The sequence below is a fragment of the Aedes albopictus genome, chromosome 3, assembly GCF_035046485.1.
Source record: "Aedes albopictus strain Foshan chromosome 3, AalbF5, whole genome shotgun sequence".
Lineage (NCBI taxonomy): Eukaryota > Metazoa > Arthropoda > Insecta > Diptera > Culicidae > Aedes > Aedes albopictus.
The window spans coordinates 111,836,787-111,855,370 of NC_085138.1; the positions used below are offsets into that span (position 1 = coordinate 111,836,787).

At 43.2% G+C, this 18,584-nt stretch overlaps 1 protein-coding gene and 1 long non-coding RNA gene across 2 annotated transcripts in view; one reads left to right on the top strand and one right to left on the bottom strand.

The window, feature by feature from the left end:
- The window catches only part of LOC134290253 (uncharacterized), a 145,406-nt gene that overhangs the window by 44,156 nt on the left and 82,666 nt on the right, over positions 1-18,584 (top strand). The window lies entirely within an intron of this gene.
- Positions 4,509-7,443, bottom strand: LOC134291938 (uncharacterized). Its single transcript, XM_062860406.1, has 2 exons — positions 6,956-7,443; positions 4,509-6,102 (listed from the first exon to the last, which is right to left on the bottom strand). Exons 1-2 carry the CDS (start codon positions 6,996-6,998, stop codon positions 4,580-4,582), a joined length of 1,566 nt encoding a protein of 521 aa, XP_062716390.1. The 5' UTR covers positions 6,999-7,443; the 3' UTR covers positions 4,509-4,579.

Here is an 18,584-nt window from a genome sequence, read left to right on the forward strand (position 1 = left end):
CACGCCTGTACCCGAAAAACTGAAAATCTTCCTTAAAACTTCGGACACCTCCGTTCTCACCAAAATTCGAACACTGAATGATCGAACACTCCGTTCTTGTTCGGTTGTTCGCGTTTTTCATTTCCGCTTAGCTTCCACAATCGCTCTTTGCGTTCCACGATCGTTTCCTCACGTTTCAACTTTGCGTTTCGTTTTTTTTTTTAATGCGTTTCGTTCCTTTTCTCCGTGTATGGAATTTTCTTGTAGTCAAGCCCTGATTCTAACCATGTCTTGAAACTACTTTACCGACGCTCAGGCTGCGTGTAATTTTAGGTGTTTATTCTTCAGAGTGTTTTCGCTTATTTACTTACTGTCAAATCCGACGTCGTCTCAGTCGCTTTATTTACATTTTGTTAGTGGGTCAGTAGGTCAGCAGTTTAGGTTTGCTCCCGTGACCTAGTTTTCATCAGTGATCTATTTACCTGGCGCTATTTACTACATCTCATCTTACCTCTACTCTTTCACTGGCAAAAAAAAACGAAAGAGTTGCAGCCCATCCGAAAAAGTCGGCAGTAGTGAAGGTTTCAAGTGTCAAGTAAGTGAAAACAAAGTAACCGCCTCATTTTTAAAGCATCAAGAGTTTTGGTTTATTAAACATCAATCAATTAACACAAATTTCAATTTCGTTATCAAATTTCAATCATTCTTTTTCTTTTCCATGTATTTATTAGGGAATCGTTAGAAGAACACCCGATAAACATAGCCATCATCGAATCGCGTTGGACGTCTGATTGCTGATCGTTCACGAAGATTCCTGGAAGAGGCCGCTTCTGGAACGTCGTTTGCGGATTCCGGTTCTGGTTGATGTGACGTCTCCCCTGGTAGAATGGCTTGGCCTTCCCCGACTGCTGATTCAGTTTCACCTTCATCGCTAGTTCCGACAGGGGGAGAAACGGTAGATGTGTTGTCATGTTCCGTCTCAGGAGCTCGTTTGACTTCCCGTACGTTGCGGCTGTACTGTAATCCGGATTTGCTCATGACGACAACTTTAGCCCCTTCTCGCGCAATCACAGTGTACCGTTCATACGAAAAAGTCGGATCTACCTTGCTTTTCTTCGTCTGGGCCAACAGTACGGTATCACCTACGCCAATATCGGACTCCTTGGCTCCTCGATTTGAATCGGCGTATTTCTTGCTAGCAAGTTTTGCTTCTGCATCCTTCTCGGCCAGGTCTTGTTGGTCCCGACAGTTAGTTTCTTGGCCGGACCACAAACTAGGAAATGTTCCCCGATATTTCCAGCCGACCATCATTTCAAACGGGGTCACGCCCAAGCGGGAATGTGGGACCAACGTATTGTGACGGTGTACATATTCACGCAGAGCCAGCCGCCAATTCCGGTTCTCAAGTTTTGATGCAGCCAGTGCCTTAATTATTCCTTGATTTTGCCGCTCAACTGATCCATTTGACTGCGGACTTAACGGGATTGCTTTTCGGATGTCGATACCCTTATCACGCCAAAACTGCGTAAACGCTGCGCTCTGAAATGGTGGTCCATTGTCGCTCTGGATGACAACCGGGAACCCCCACATTTGGAACACCTCGCACAGGGCCAGGTTAGTACTCTCGGCATCCAAGCCCTTCATCTCTACAACACTCAGAAAGCGAGAATAGGTATCGATTACCACAAGTAACTCACCAGAACCAAAATTTGGGACCGAGAGAAAATCGATTTGTAAAATTTCCCAAGGACCTTCCGGTAGCGATCGGCTGCTGAGTGGTACTGGTGGATTCCTCTTGGATAGTAAAGTACACGTTTCGCAGTTTTTCATGAATCGTGACACGTCCGTAGACATTCGCGGCCACCAGAAGAATTGCCGCATTATACGCTTAGTCGCAACTTCGCCGACGTGTCCTTCATGTGCCAACTGCAAAGCCTTCTTTCGTAGTAAAGCCGGAAGAACAGTTTTGTCGTCTTTGAATACGAGGGAGCCAAGGGCATGTAGGTTTTTCTTTTGTGCTTCGTACCCACGGAGTTCTGCTATCCAGACCCTAGATGAAATCGCTTCCCGTACCTTCTCTAACTCCTTGTCTTCGTCCGAAGCCACTTCAATCTCACTCCAAGTCAACTGCATACAACTGGGATCCAGCGCATATAGGTAATGATTGTCCTCGTCATCATCGAATGGCCTATCTTGTTGTGATGCCGGTATCAACCTCGACAGTGCGTCCGCCACGTTTTGGTAACCGGGAACCCTCTCGATGGTAAAGTCATACGGTTGAAGCCTCAGGGCCCAGCTTTCCGCTCGAGACACCGCTCTTTTTCCCAGTCTATGGTTGGAGTTGAAAATGTATTGATTCGCCTCCGCATCCGTCCGAATGATGAAGCTGCGACCCAGTAAATAAAACGAAAATTTTTCCACGCCCCATACAACAGCCAGGGCTTCCTTCTGAGTCTGTGGGTATCTCTGCTCAGTTGGACTCAGAGATTTTGATGCACATGCCACTATTCTCGGGATTCCTTCTGCGTTGTACTGTGCCAGAATCGCTCCTAGTCCCACCGGGGATGCGTCAACGAACAATTCAGTTCGATCGTTGAGACTGTAGAACCCCAATCGTTTGATTGTATTCAGAGCTTCTTCCCTAAAATAGTTGAACTCCTTCTCTTCATTGTCGGTCCAGTAAAATACGTCGGACGATCCAAGCGACCGAAGATATTCCGACTTGGTGGCGCGATGGGGAATGAACTTGTCCACAAAGGTGATCAACCCCAAGAAACTCTTCACTTCCGCGCATGAGGTAGGCTTACGGAAATTTTTGATGGCCTCGATCTTTTCTTCTTCAATCATCCATCCTTCTGGAGTAAGAGTGAACCCGAGGAATGTCACACACTGGCTACCAAAAGTGCATTTGTCCTCATTCAGCTTTACGTTGTGATTTGCGAGGCATGCACGCACCGCGGCGAGGTTTTCATCATGTTCTGCTTTCGTCAACCCGAAGACTAGTACGTCATCCAGGTAATTCTTGCACCCCTTGCATCCAGCTAAGATTTTCCTTTGCATGGCCTCCTGAAAAAGGTCGGGCGCATTGCAAAGGCCAAACGGTAATCTTACGCAACGGAACATGCCAAATTCCGTAAAGAAATTGGTGAGGTGTCGCGAGTCCTCGTCCAACTCCATATGAAAAAAGGCGTTCGCCAAATCAATCCTTGAAAACCACTGCGCACCATTTAGCTCCGCAAGGATCTTCTCCATGGTAGGCATTGCGAACGGCGTACGATGTATGTACTGGTTCGGTCCTCGGAGGTCTATGACTAAGCGAATGTCATCTTTCCCTTTCGGGACAACCAACATTGAGGAGCAGAACGATGTGTCCATACCTTCGATGACAGGTTCTATAATGTTCGCCGAGACTAGTCCCTCTAATCTCTTCTCGACCAATGGTTTGACCGCCAAGGGAATGTTCGAAAAAATGTTCCTGCACGGTGGTTTGGTCGTATCGTAGTAGATTTTCACAGGTGGAATGTTGAATTTTGGAAAGACCTGATCAGCTTGAATCGATGCGATGTCTCCAGTGTCCATGAACAGCCTATTCGTATTGTCCTCTTCCGTTTGTACCGGTACTTTAAGTCCCAGCATTAGCACGTTGTACCTTGAAGAAGTGGGTCTACCAAGAAGCGCCCGGTTCTCTTTCACGACGTAGAACTTTTCCAATAACGTCGGTCTGTTGTCCGTAATATGAAGATATGCCTCGAATGTGGCCAGGACGTCAATGCTCTTCTCCGTCGCATATGCCTTCAACGGACGGTCACCGGCGTTTCGGATGTTGAATACTTCCCTACTGAATTCAGGGTTGGCAAGTAACTTTTCAAACATTTTCTCAGTGAAGGTGTTCACCTGCGCCCCCGAATCGATTAGGAAGATACAGAGCATACCTGCTACCTTGGCGTTTATGTACCCTTCGTCGTAATCGCTTGGAGTCGACCGAATCTAGTTATAGTATAGTAAGTTAGATTGATGTTCATATATTCTCTTTGCGACACTTACCCGTCGTACCAATTCCGCACCCGTGTGCAGTATTAGTCCTGTTTGCTCATAATCAGGCGTGTGGTATGTCTTTTCCCTGGTCTCATTCTCACTGGTCGATACGGGCCGAGACGTCTCATCGAGTTTAATTTCCACGTGTATGGCTGGAGTTGTTCGCCCTTCGTTGAGATTCGATCGCTCAACCTATCAATAATACTCATTATGATATCTCATAGAACATGCATTGATGGCATTTCACTCATCATATTTTTCTCTCAATTGTTTAGCATTAAAACAATAAATCATTAGTTCTTTTACTATTATTATTTTTTTTTTTTATTTTTTTTTCATATCACATTGTCAGTGCGAGTTAAGTAGTATAATTTGCATTAAGCAAGTGAATTCAATGTATTACATACTTAGTTGAGTAGATTTAACAATCTCATGTTACTTCAAACGAATTCATTTTTTTTTAAAGTAATATAAATATACTAAAACAAATGTTAAGGAAAAACAGGTCCAGTTAATGATTGTTAACTAATAAGGACCAGATGAGTGAAATTGTCATCATTCTCATTTAACTTTCATCCAATTCACTCACTTTTTCATCATCCACAGGTACGTCTTCGAACTTCTCCACCGCTGCTACCCCTTTCGGTGACTCATCACGACTCTTTACTGAACGCTGTGATTCGGTTTTCATGGAACGAACCTGACAAGCACGACGAATATGGCCAAGCTTGCCGCAGAAGTTGCACACTTTATCCTTGGCGCCGCAATCATCCGCCGAATGAGAAAAACTTTCACATCTCCAGCATTTTGGCATCGCTTCGCCTGATCTGTACGGCACACCGCGTGGTGCCCGCCAACCTTCTCGTGGCTTTTGCATTCCCCGTTGATACGGATGAGGCCTTGTTTGATAACGATCCATGAACCTTTGCTGACGACGGTTTGAAACGTTCCGGGTAGCTGCTTGTGTTTGAACAGGAGCATATCGATCCTGGAATCCTGACTGACGGTGAAAAGGGATGCTGACCGCCGCCACCGACGCTTGATCTGTCCGTCCCCGCTTTCGCAAAACATATTCTTCGTTCAATCTTATGGACTCGATTTCCCGCACCTTATCAACGAGATCGGTGAAGGAACCCCTTTTGCTGAGCATCTTCAAAGCCGTCATACGAACCTCCTTGTGACGCGCGTGTTCTGCAACGGTCGCAACGATTTCTTCAAACTCCTTTCCTTCATCGTAGCCGCACAAACGAGCCATTGATCCGACTCTTGTAATATACGCCAAGTCGGTTTCATCCACTTTCTGGGACATCAGTGCTAGCTTCCTACGCATTAGCATGATGTCGGACCCTGATCCGAAGTAAGACTTGAGTCTTTGCATGGCGTTAGAGAACGGCCTTGTGATAACATCCGGATCGTCCTGCTGGGACTTGGTGTTCCGAAATATTTCCAGCAGTTTGATTCCTGCCTTTACTTTGAACACCGTGAACATCGTATGTTCGTCATCGATTCCGGCCAAATTCATCGAATCGATCAAGAGGTCCTTCCAGAGCTCATATGTCTGTCTATGAATGTCCCCATCGTCAGCTGGTTTGCATTCCGGTACGTTAATGGATGCAACCGAGAGCTGGTTCATAGACGACAAGAATCTGGATCCCTCGCGACTGTTATCTGTCATATTTCTCCAGTTCATCCGCATTCTGTCTGCATCGGTCCCATTGCGCGTACTGGAGAACTCGTTTCCGCCTTCTAGATGTAATGTGCCACCAGTACTTGACGAACCCTCTTCAGCTGCCAACTGATTCTCTTCCGCATTCTTCGAGATAGCCTGCACACCATCTGCTTCAGTTGCGTTGATCGTACTGGCGGAATCGCTTTCGTCTTCGACCTGGAATGAGCCAGCACCAGCTGTGGACCACCCATCTGTTGCCAACTGTCGGTTCCTCGTTGCTACCAAATCTTGATTCTTCTTCTTGCTTCTCTTTAGCCTTTTCGCAAGCGCCGCTGACTTAGCCTTCTCTGCCGCCAACTTTCGAGCCATTTCCTGAAGCTTAGCCTTTGTCTTCTTCTTCTTTTTCGGCTGCAGATTGTCTGAAATCGTAATAATAAAAGACCCTCAATTAGGTCAGTTATCGACTATCTTAAGCATCTCATTCAGCAATGCTTGAATATTTTCAGGTTTCATTATTATTAATGTCTTCTTCATCTCTTTTTTTTACCAATAAATTTTTCTTCTGATTTTCTATTCCACCCATGTTGTCTTCTACATGGGAATTATGAAATAATTGCATTTTATTCCACCCATGTTTTTTCCACATGGGAATTACGAATTTTACAAAATTGTGAAGTTTACCAATTATTTTCCACACGGGAATTACAATTTCCGATTTTCCATTCCACCCATGTTGTCTTCTACATGGGAATTACGAAATCATTGCATTTTATTCCACCCATGTTTTCTTTCCGCATGGGAATTACGAATTTTACAAATTGCGAAGTTCATCAATGTTTTTCCACACGGGAATTACAATTTCCGATTTTCTATTCCACCCATGTTTTCTTCCACATGGGAATTACGAAATCGTAGCATTTTTAATCCACCCATGGTTTTTTTGCCATGGGAATCACGAATTTACTATAATAGTCAAATCCACCCATGTTTTCCCACATAGGAATTACGATTTTACATTCCACCCTTTTTTTCGCATGGAAATTACGAAATCGTTGAATTCTAAACCCCCCTCATGTTTTCCACCTGAGAATTTTCCAAAAAAGTGATTCCAGTACACTCATGTTTTTTTCAATGGATGAACTTTTTCGAAAAAATCATTTCACATGTTTCCTCCGCATGCGCCTACGCATGGAATAACGAAAATTTCTGAACAAATTTTTCACTATCCATAACCTTATAATTCATATTCACTTTTTCTCGTAGGATACTTACCCACCGATTGCGCCATGTCGTATTCCCAATCGTAATTTAACATTTTTTTCACACCACTGAACACGCCTGTACCCGAAAAACTGAAAATCTTCCTTAAAACTTCGGACACCTCCGTTCTCACCAAAATTCGAACACTGAATGATCGAACACTCCGTTCTTGTTCGGTTGTTCGCGTTTTTCATTTCCGCTTAGCTTCCACAATCGCTCTTTGCGTTCCACGATCGTTTCCTCACGTTTCAACTTTGCGTTTCGTTTTTTTTTTTAATGCGTTTCGTTCCTTTTCTCCGTGTATGGAATTTTCTTGTAGTCAAGCCCTGATTCTAACCATGTCTTGAAACTACTTTACCGACGCTCAGGCTGCGTGTAATTTTAGGTGTTTATTCTTCAGAGTGTTTTCGCTTATTTACTTACTGTCAAATCCGACGTCGTCTCAGTCGCTTTATTTACATTTTGTTAGTGGGTCAGTAGGTCAGCAGTTTAGGTTTGCTCCCGTGACCTAGTTTTCATCAGTGATCTATTTACCTGGCGCTATTTACTACACTTCCTACTCTCCATCCAGTCAATGGGTAAGCCACTCTGTGTCGACCAAGTCGTCGACGTCGTCGTCAATCGCACAGGGCTGGTAATGGTGACGAAGCACACACTTAGAACCGCGGCACCGCGATAGCGCTGTTGGTAAGAGTAAATGGATTGGCAATGCAGAGGTTCATTGTTTGATCGTGCATTCAAACCATTTGCAGTGCAGCTAAGAGCCTAGGATTCTTTCCTAAGCGAACTCTGTACAAGCGGCATTGCGCCGCTACCAAAGTGCCCCAGCCCAGCTAGGAGTGCTGAGCAGCTCAACGAGCTGATCGGTTACACGAGCGGTCGGAGTAACATTAGTAAAGACCTCAAGCAAGGTCTGTTGAAGCCTCGCAAGTCGGTGGCCTTGGCTATGAAGGAGTATGACCTTCTGGTCGAAGAACAAAATGCGGCCGACGCGCGCAAAGAAGAGTGGTCCACCCAAACGGTCAGGTTCTTCTTTACTGGGAACGCGACGATGGCGCACGAAACCGTACAACTCGCTGGAGCTATAGGGGAGATATCAAACCGCTAACCAGTTCAATCTGCATGGCCGAAACCTGCCGAAAAGCCACGGCCCCCAGGGGATAAAAAGCGTCCGATAGAAGAGAGAGGGCCGTCAAAGAAGAAGGAGACGGCTATCGCGAGAAACCAGACAGCAACGCCGGTTGTAAAACGCGCAAGAAGCAGAGAAGCATGTCCCAGGAGGCCAACTCCAAGAGAACTAGGCGCCAACCGGGTCAAAGGAAGCAGATAGCTTGGATTACGGTGGAGAAAAAAGAAGTTGAGATAAGTGAAGCCATCACGCAAGCGCGTAGCCTCCCGATTTGCTGATGCAGTTCATGGTTCATTTGCCTTCTCCAAGTCCCGTCTTCCATCTGCACTCCGCCGTAGATGGTACGCAACACCTTCTTCCGTTCGAAAACTCCAAGGGTGCGTTGGTCCTCTGCACGTAGGGCTCTTAGTATCCATAGTTCTGCGGAGTCCAAAGTAAGCTCGATTGAATGCTGCAATGCGTCTCTGAATTTATCTTTCCAGTGAGCCTAAATTGAACTATGCAGATCACTCGATCCATCGTTGCCTTGATGAATCGTATCAGTTCATCCGTATTTGTGCATAATCTATCATAGCTATTCTCGATCGATTGTATCATACGCCGATTTGCGGCTTTGTTGTTTTTCAACGGGCCAACCTCTTCCTCAATCTCTTGGAGGTTAAGGGCTTGAAATTTTTCGTCCAGCGCACGTACTCCTAGATCTGTTACCACGCCACTTTTGGTGCTTGCAACGTTGCCATTGAGGTCCCCATCGTAATGCTGCCGCCACCTGTCGACCACCTCACGCTCGCTCCTGAGAAGATTCCCGTGATTGTCTCGGCACATGTCGGCTTGTGGCTTGAAGCCTCTGCGCGAGCGGTTCAGCTTCTCGTAGTCCTTGTGTCTTAGGGCGGTACATCGATCTCGTTCTTTCTGCTTCAGTCTTCTGGAGGAAAAGTTCTGCCTGCTCCGCGCCTGTCTATAACTGTAACATTCGCCCTCGTACGGTGTTGCAACATTCTCGCCAATGCTGCAAGGTACACTGGAATCTCTTCCTATGCACATGGTTGGAATGCATAGAATAAAAAAGGCATAGAAAAAGGGAAATGTATGCATATGTTATTTTTGGGCTTCAATAAGATAATCTAGTTCGCGAGAACAGGTCTTGTTTCTGAGCATTTGAGGTGGGCCTAAAAATGGGGTTCTAAGGGGCTTCAGAGGCGTTTCAAGGGGATGTCTAGGTTTAAAGGGGAATGAAATTACGGGAAATTCAGGGGCATTTGAATAGCATTAAGGGACCTCAGGAGCCTTTAAAAGGCGTTGCGAGGGGTTTGAGTAGGGTTTTGAGGTATGTCAGAGTCATTTCAGAGAGTTTTTCCGGGTATTCCAGGAACATTTTAAGGGCGTTCCTAAAGGTTTTAGAGGCGTTTGATAGCATTTCAAAGGCGCTTCAAGGGGTTTTCAGGTGCGTTACCCCCTATGGAGTATATTAAAGTCGTCCAAAGGGGTTTCAGAGGAATTTCAAATTGATTATGATGATTTTAAGGGCGTTTCAATGGGATTACGGAGATTTCAGGGGCGTTTAGAGCAGGCTTTCCAAATGTACATCCTTCTCGCAACAGCCCGCGCAAGGCTGAATCGACACTCTCTTATGTGTGCAGACCATCTCTCGTTACCCGTGTGCAACACCATCAGTGAGAAATGTATCGCCAACAGCACACACACGCATGAGCGAAAGATGTATTGAAACAGCCGCTGCTTCGGCTGCTTGCCTGACAGTTGCATACTCGAGTCGTATCGAGCCGAGTGGGAAACGTCGTGAGTATTGTTGGCCGCATGGCGATGACAATCTTCGGCTAACCAAGCCGGCTGTCGCGTAAAGGGTGTCATAGGCTGTCACGGGAGCACATGGCTTAACGCTAAAAGTTATTCACAAAATATGTGCTCAATAAATTTTTTTTTGACGTTGAATAACGTCCTTCGGCAACATATAGGGGTGTAACTTCAGAAAAACCAAAAATCGGCCGCGTCACGAAAAGTGGTCAGCTTTTGAACGCTAATAACTCAGTCATTTATGAACGAATTTTAAAAATTTTAGCACCAATCAGACGCAAATATTTCCAGCAATTATGTCAATTAATGACAACTATTGATTTTCAACAGCGAACTATTGAAAATTTAGGAAAAGTGAACCCATGTTTTATCCAGCCAATCACGTTCGAGCGCAGTTTTGGACTTTTCCGTCGAGCGCCTGGCAGTATAAAAGCTATTTCTTCTTCCCCTCTTCCTTCATTCTTCATCAACACCTCGAGGGGAACGCATCGGCAGAGAGCTGTGCAGTTTGCTCCGTTTGCGTTTTCATTTAGTGTTCTTTGGCAAGCCGAGCGCGGTGGTCGGTGCGGTGCGTCTTCGCGCGCGGCAGCTCGAGCGGAGTTTGCAGGTTTGCATTTTCGCTCAGCATTCTCTTCTCACAGCACATTCTCACGCTGTCGACCGCGGTAGACGGACGGACGCACCGACGACAACCGAGCCGCAGCGGCGGTGGTGGAATAATTTATCATTTCCCCAGTTCGCAAGCGGATGGGCGCTGACGACACGGCAGCAACGCGGTTTGGTTTTGTGAAATCAAAATTAAACAGCCCTTATTAGGGCAACAATTTTAAATTCCACGTAAGAGTTGATTCGAATTCCTCTAGAAGTTGAAGAAACGCAAGTGCAAACATCTTGAAATCTACTTCGAGAGCACCGCCGAGCGCAGTATAAGCACCGCCAGCAACCTAGCAGCAGCGGCGGTGGCTCATTCGAATTTTCCCAGTGCGGTAGCGAATGGGCATTGCAACAACTGGGAATATTTTAACCGCTTGATGTCGAATCTATTCTAAGGATACGGTGACGAAAGTATAAACTTATGCGTGCATAATAAATCTGCTTAAAATTTCTTCAACTTTGAAAAATGGCAGGTTTGCTGAAAAATGAAAATGTTAACCAGCGTTGCCTAATATCAATAAGAATTTTAGAATTTCAAATATCTGTAATCTTTAGAAATTTTGGTCGAAAATACATGACTTTTGTACTATATACTGTCAATCTTTACTAAACATTATAATATTGGTTAATCCTAAGCCTACATACTGATTTGGAAATGGCTAATAATAATCATTTTAGCATATGTTAATGCTTCGCTATAATAAATTATTGCAGATAAATTTGTATGGCATCGTTGAATTTTACTCCCCTCACATTTAACCAATCACGTTCGAGAGGGGAAGCCAGGCCATTGTGCAGTATAAAAGCAAACTGCTTCTTCTCATCTTCCATCATTCTTTCTTGACCCGTCGAGGGGATCGGAGAGCTAGCCAGATTCTCCGTTTGCGTTTTCCATCAGTATGCTTTGGCAATCCGAGCGCGGTGGTTGTCGGCTGTTACGCTCTCCTTCATGTCGTTGTACGCGGCGCCAGTGGAGCAATCAGCCGGTTCAAACTGGTGCGCGGCAACAACGAGGGCTTGCTTTTGCCCCGAGTTTGCGCAGCATCGCCATCGCAAAACCCCCATCGGAATCAACGCCACCGATGCCGTTCTGGATTTGGTTGGCACCTCATGCAACAATTGAACGATTATTGTTCAACAAATAAAATGAAACAGCCTTTCTAAGGGCTTCAAAAATGTTCCTCACAAGAGTGAATCGAATATTTTTCTTAGACGACGCGTCGGGTCACAAATATGTCAAAACCGACTTAAACTAGCATAAACCTTGCAAGGAAATATATTAGATTGTTATAGCACCTTCTATATTTCCCAGCCAAATTTCAATGTGTATTGTATTCGCAAAAATTAAACATTTCTATACCCATTTTTGTCACACAATCTAGAAGAGAATTGTATGATATCTAGAAATTCTTAGTTATATAATTACATATTGGTACTTCCAGTCCACCAATTAGCAAAAGCTTAATGATTTGCATTTTTGAATGATCTGTTGGATTGCATCTGTTTAAATTCTTATAAAATGAACGGTTACCAAGACAATTCTGTTATAGGTAAAGATTTTTAAATGGTTTTGAAAAATTCGTTTATGGAAACATTTTAAAACCAACTACTACGCGGAACAAGTCTTGTCGCGTCCATTCTAAATTTCTATATATACCGCATTTAGTTCACGACTGGACTGCAAACTGCGACTTCATAAGTGCGAAAACGTAAATAAAAGTGCGCGATTGCATCAAATCAGATTGATGTCTTCGGCGCACTGTTTCTTCAATCTATGGTGAACAAGTGCTCTGAAGACACCGAGTTGATTTGATGCAATCGCGCACTTTTATTAGCGTTTTCGCACTCGTGAAAACTAGTGCGATAGTCCAGTGGTGAACTAAATGCGCTATATAAACCTGCAAAAGCAGAGAAATTGTGCGTGAGGATTTGAAATCTGCATCAATTTTCTTCGTAAAATAATTACCTGTTATCCTCCAAAGAAATCCAAAGGTCTAGCAAACTAAAGTTGGCCCGCTGAAATTATTCTGCAAATTGACTCACTGTATTTCGAGAGCAACAACATAGTTTAATGAAAGAGAAACTAGTTACGACTACCAGTACCTGGGCTGCTCATAAATGGTGAACCAAGAAAACCTAGTGCTAAGTTAGTACACAGGTTTAAATAGTTCTGACGTTTGATTTGAATAGGTCGTATCTGTATAGGAATCCCAGAAAATTTACGACCTATTCAAATTGAACGGCAAAGTTCATAAGGAATGAATCGGATCGAAAATAATGATAAATAATAAACTCCACTGTCAATTGCCGTCTACAATCAAACTAAAACAAATCAAAATTTCACATCACAGTCTTTATCAAAGTTAATACAGCATTCAATAATCGAAACTAATGCATAAACGGACGTTATTCAACGTCAGACTTGCGGTCGTGTCTAGTATACAACCCCTCCAACTTTTTTGACGTAGGACTACGTCTCTGTTTTCTATACCCGGTGTCATTTCAAAATTTATGAACCCAAGAGCGTTACGTTTGAGTGAAAGATTTTAAACGCTCACTGTATCTTTGCCACTGAACGAAATGATAAACAAATCTGTTATCCGAGAGATGAAACTCCCGCGTTCAATTTGTAATATTCGGTGAACCTAAAAATCATTGATAAATAGTTGAAAAGTTGTTTTAAAGTCAGACATTGAAATCGCTGAAATCTATAAATATGGGTAGCGGACAAATTTTCTCGTTCAGTCTACCAACGCTCTCTGATTGGTGCACATCGTGCGGTGGAGCTACGACGCAGGAAGGAATGCGATCATGCGAGAGCCGATTGTCAGTTCCATTTCGACCACCGTCGAGGAGAGAGCAGTTCGCAGTTCGTTGATTTCGTTGGAACAACCAACAAAGGTAAATGTCACCTCCAGCTGAGCAGCGACACATCAACCCAGCGACGACGCTCGACTATCGATAGCACCAGGAATCGCATCCAGGGCAACAAGCGGCGGGCCAGTTTTCGACGGCATCCAGCATTCAGCGCGGAGAATACCGTGCGTGGCATGGTGAATTCATTTCATTTCCTTCCTAAAATCGTCCATTATTCAAACGGTTCTTTTCAGGACCATCGAAAATGATTCCTAGAGAGTTAATTAGATAAATTTCCTCCAGTGAAAGTGAAAGCAAATAGTGATAAATTGAATGCTTGGTGGTTGTTCAGCTACGGTGAAGCCGGTCATAAATCTCAGCTACGGCAGCAAGCGGCGGGCCTATTCGCGACGGCGTCTAGCATTCAGCGCAGATAAATCCCACAAGCATTGCGTGGCGGAGTGAAATAATGCAAATTATTTGCCCATCATACGTCCCGGTCCTTTTCAGGATTTTCGAAACTATTTCCATAAGAGTTATGATTCGGATAATTTTCCTCCATCGATCGAGAAAAGTGTGGTGCAACCAAAAAGTGAAAGATTGAATGCTTCATGGCTCAGCAACAGTTACGAAGCCGGTCACTAATGATTCCACCTGGAATTTAGCAACGCATTTTCCTATTAAGACCATTTTGAGTGAAACATTGTTTAATTCTAACATTTTTCGAATTAATATTTCGGTAACTTTATCCGTTCAAAGAAAATTTACTCATTTCTGGGTTGATTAATCGTTTGGTGCGTCTGAGTGCGTGCAGGCGGGGCATGCAAACGAAATAAACTGGAGAGCCAGCCAAATGGGAGGAGCTTCATCTGCTAATCTAGGGGTATAAAAGCTTTGCCCTCTGTTTTCTTTCGTCAGATAGCAAACTCCTGTTCCTAGATAGCAAACTCCTGTTCCGCCGGCACATTGACGATAGAGTGGAAAAAAGCACAATACTGCTCAAAAGGCTCTACCCGATAATCAACAGGAGATCCAAAGCCTCAACAGTGAACAAACTAGCGGTCTACAAGATGATAGTGTCCCCGATGATCGAGTACGCTGCTCCTGTCTGGCGGGGGTGTGCAAAGACCCATCTGCAAAAACTGCAAGTAGTCCAGAACAAGTTTTTAAGGATGATCCTTAATAGTCCACCTCGTACCCGAACAACAGAGCTCCATCGGCTAGCTAACATAGAAACTATCGTAGAAAGAACAAATTTTCAAGCAGCCAAGATCCAAGCCAGAGCAGTTGCCTCAGAATCTGAAACAATCAGGAACATATACACCTAGAATAACAAGTTGTATTTGGATGAAGTAGAGATAAGTAGTTGTAAGTTTTAGGATAAGGTAATGATTTGATTTTTTTGCTAAACGAAACGAAAAGTTTAAAATGTAAATTTGCTGAAATGCTAAAAACGAAGAAGAAAAGCCAAAATGTAACAAAGATGAAAAACTGTTAAGGTTGAACCACTTGCAATGTTTATACTATGTTTGTACTAACAAGAAGATGAATAAAGAATATTTGAATAAAAATTTCTTTCGTCAGTTTCGTTGGATCAATCAAGGAGGATGGAGGTGGATGTCACTTCCACAGCTGGCAGCTGCACATCAACTGCGTCAAATCTCGGCTGTTAGTACCAGGAATCTCATCCACTGAGCACAGCAGCAAGCGGCAGACTAGTTTTCGGAGGCACCTAGCATTGAGCGCGAAGAAAACCAACACGCATTGCGTGGCATGGTGAATTCATCAAAATTGTCCATTATTCCAACGGTCCTTTTCAGGACCACAGAAAGTCTTTCCAAAAGAGTTAAGAATAATTATACCTCCATCGATCGAGAACAGTGTTGTAACCGAAAAGTGGAAGACAGCTCCGTTTGTCAGCAAGAGTGAAATCGACTACTAATTTTATCCACGGCAGTAAGCAGCAGGTCAGTTTTCGGTGGCCCAGCATTAAGCGCGGAGAAAACCAACACGCATTGCTTGGCATGGTGAATTCATAACCAAACGATCCTTATCAGGACCACCGAAAATGATAACTCATGAGCGGATAATTTTCATCAATCGATCGAGAAACCAAATAGTAAAGATGTAGTGGAACCAAATAGTACAGATTGAATACTCGTGCCTAAGCAACAGTGAAGCCGGTTACTAAATCTTATCCACGGTAGCAAGCGATGGGGCAATTTTCGACGGTATCCAGCATTCAGAGCGGAGAAATCCAACACACATTGCGTGAAATGGTGAATTAATGTAGTTTTCTTTGTTAAATCGTCCAGATTCCTTAAACAGGTTTCATTCCATCGGTCAGGAAAACCGTGATGCAACCAAAAAGTGAAAGAATGAATGCTTGGTGCTCTTTTCGATGAAAATTTACTCGTTTCTGGGTTGATTAATCGTTTGAAGCGTCTGGGTGCATGTAGGCGGGGCATGCAAACGGAATAAACTGCAAAGCCAGCCAAATGGGAGGAGCTTCATCTGCTAATCTAGGGGTATAAAAGCAGTGTTCTCTGTTTTCTTTCGTCATTTTCGTTGGATCAGTCAAGAAGGTTGGAGGTGGATGTCACCTCCAGCAAGGCAGCAGCACAACAATCCAGCGACTACTCTCGGCTATCGTGCTGATGAAGGCGCCTGGAATCGCATCCGTGGCAGCGGAGCAGTGGGCAAATTTTCGACGGCGTCCAGCATTCTCCGCACGCCGCAGAGAAAACACGCATTGCATGGCATGGTGAATGCATCAAAATCGTCCATTATTCAAACCGGTCCTTTTCAGGACCATCGAAAATGATTCCTCAAGAGTTAATTGGATAATTTCCTACATCGATCGAGATGTAGTACAACCAAAAAGCAAAAGACAGAGCATCGTTGCCAGCAATAGTGAAACTGGTCATTATTCTAATCCACGGCAGCAAGCGGCGGTCCAGTTTTCGGTGGCGTTTATCATTCAGCACGGAGAAAACCAACACGCATTGCGTGACATGGTGAATTCATGCCATTTCGTTTCTAAAATCGTCAATTAATCAAACGGGCTTGTTCAGGACCACTGTAATTTATTTCTTAAGAGTTTGTGAATCAGCTAATTTAATTCCATTGAACGAGAAAAGTGTGGTGCAACTAAAAAGTGAAAGATTGAATACTTGGTGGCCCAGCAATAATGATGTAGCCGGTCACTAATGGCCTAATGGTTCCACCCAGAATTTAACAACGCATTATTCTATCCGGACTAAAATTAGGTTTAAACATTTTTGGAATTAAACTGATCGAAATTATCCAATATTTTGGTTACTCTATCCGTTCAATGGCCATTTTATCATTTCTCGGTTGATTAGTTGATGGATGCGTCTGGAGCATTCGGGGAGGGTCATGCAAATGAAATAACCTGGAAAGCCAGCCAAATGGGAGGAGCCTAATCTGCTAATCTTGGGGAATAAAAGCAGTGACCACTGTTTTCTTCCGTCATTTTCATTGGTTCAGTCAAACAAATGGAGTGGATGTCACCTCCACAGCTGCGCACCTATCCTGCGACGACTCTACGCTATTTAGCTGATAGAACCAGGAATCTCATTCACGGCAGTAAGCGGTGACCGTTTTCAATGGCTTCCAGCATTCAGTGTGGATAATTTTCAATTATCTTGCCGAAATCTTCTGTTATTTAAAAGTTTCTTTCAGGATCAGTGAAAATTATTCAAATTATTGCCAAATCTAGAATATTTCACGAAATTCCAATCAAAATTATCTAAAATTTCGTTAACAGCAATTGAGTTGTGTCAAATAGACATGGCTACGGTGGCGCTATCTGTTCATTTCATAGCGGCAATTTTAGTTATTTTAATGATTGTTGCGATCGCAATATGATGTTTGGGAAGCTATGGCTTAACGCCTTTCTATATTATAATCATTTTATCCTTTCGACGAAAATTTTTTCAAACAACGGTTGAACATTTATCTTCAAAATGAAATAATGCTCAACCCTCAAGTGATGGCCGCGCGAGTCACGGAAGGTTAAACTAATTAACATCTTATGAATGCGTTCAGTGAAATGGATCACATAACAACTTTAATCAACACATCACTCCGCCGATTTGAATTTTGCCAGCATACATTGTATAGGCCTTTTATGTGATAGGTCCGTTATGCATTTATTTACGAAGGTCGGACAACAATGAACCGAAAAAATCAGCTGATTTAAGACTTCAAATCGTCCCCTTAATGCTAGAACTAGGTAACTGGTTTTGCGAAATCGCAAGAAATTTGTTTATATCTGAACGTATACCACAATAAACACAAGTTTGTCAATTGAAAATCCGAAAACACATATTAATTCAACATTTTAGACCAACAAAGAGTTTGTTTTATACCAGGATGAGTTTTACCAGCCATTTTTATCCGCACTTTCCAAAACGAGTTACCTAGCTCTAGCATTAAGGGCGCGAAATGAAAGGGCACATTTAAATATATAAAAGTCGGAGCCTCATTCCCGCCTTTGTCCTACGTCAACATTGCGGTTATGTCTCAGACATTACCCACCCCTAGTTTTTTAGCGGAAACGATTTAGTATTCCTAGTTAACAACGACAGAATTATGAATTTTTATATGAAAACCGATCATTTTCGTCAAAATAACCAATTTGAGTCGACATAAAAAATATTTATATCGAATACTATCTGTGTACATTCTAAAGGAATTGCATGTCAGAGTAAATTGATAATATCCTAGTTAACAACGACAGAATTATGAGTTTTTGTATGAAATTCGATCATTTTCGCCAAAATAATACTTGAGTCGACATAAATAAATATTTATATCGAATACTACTTGTGTACATTCTAAAGGATTTGTATGCCAGAGTTAATTCATAAATAGAATGAGAAATACTGACAAAACGCATCTTTTAGTACAAAAAATCAAGAATCCGGTCATAAATCGTCTCTGTAGGTCGACATACAGTTTCATCCGGTGAACGACAATAGTTTCAGTCGATTTACCAGACATTTTCTTTGCGGAAATAATTTAGTTTTCCTAGTTAATTACGACAGAATTATGAATTTTTGTTTGAAAATCGATCATTTTCGCCAAACTAACCAACTTGAGTCGACATACAATTTTTTATGTCGAATACTACTTGTGTACATTCTAAAGCATTTGTATGACAGA

Excerpts from the sequence above, each read along its gene's own strand:
- LOC134291938 (XM_062860406.1), bottom strand. The coding sequence starts at position 6,998 with ATGTTAAATTACGATTGGGAATACGACATGGCGCAATCGGTGG. Across the intron at positions 6,103-6,955 it reads CGACATGGCGCAATCGGTGG|ACAATCTGCAGCCGAAAAAG; the intron begins GTAAGTATCCTA and ends TTACGATTTCAG.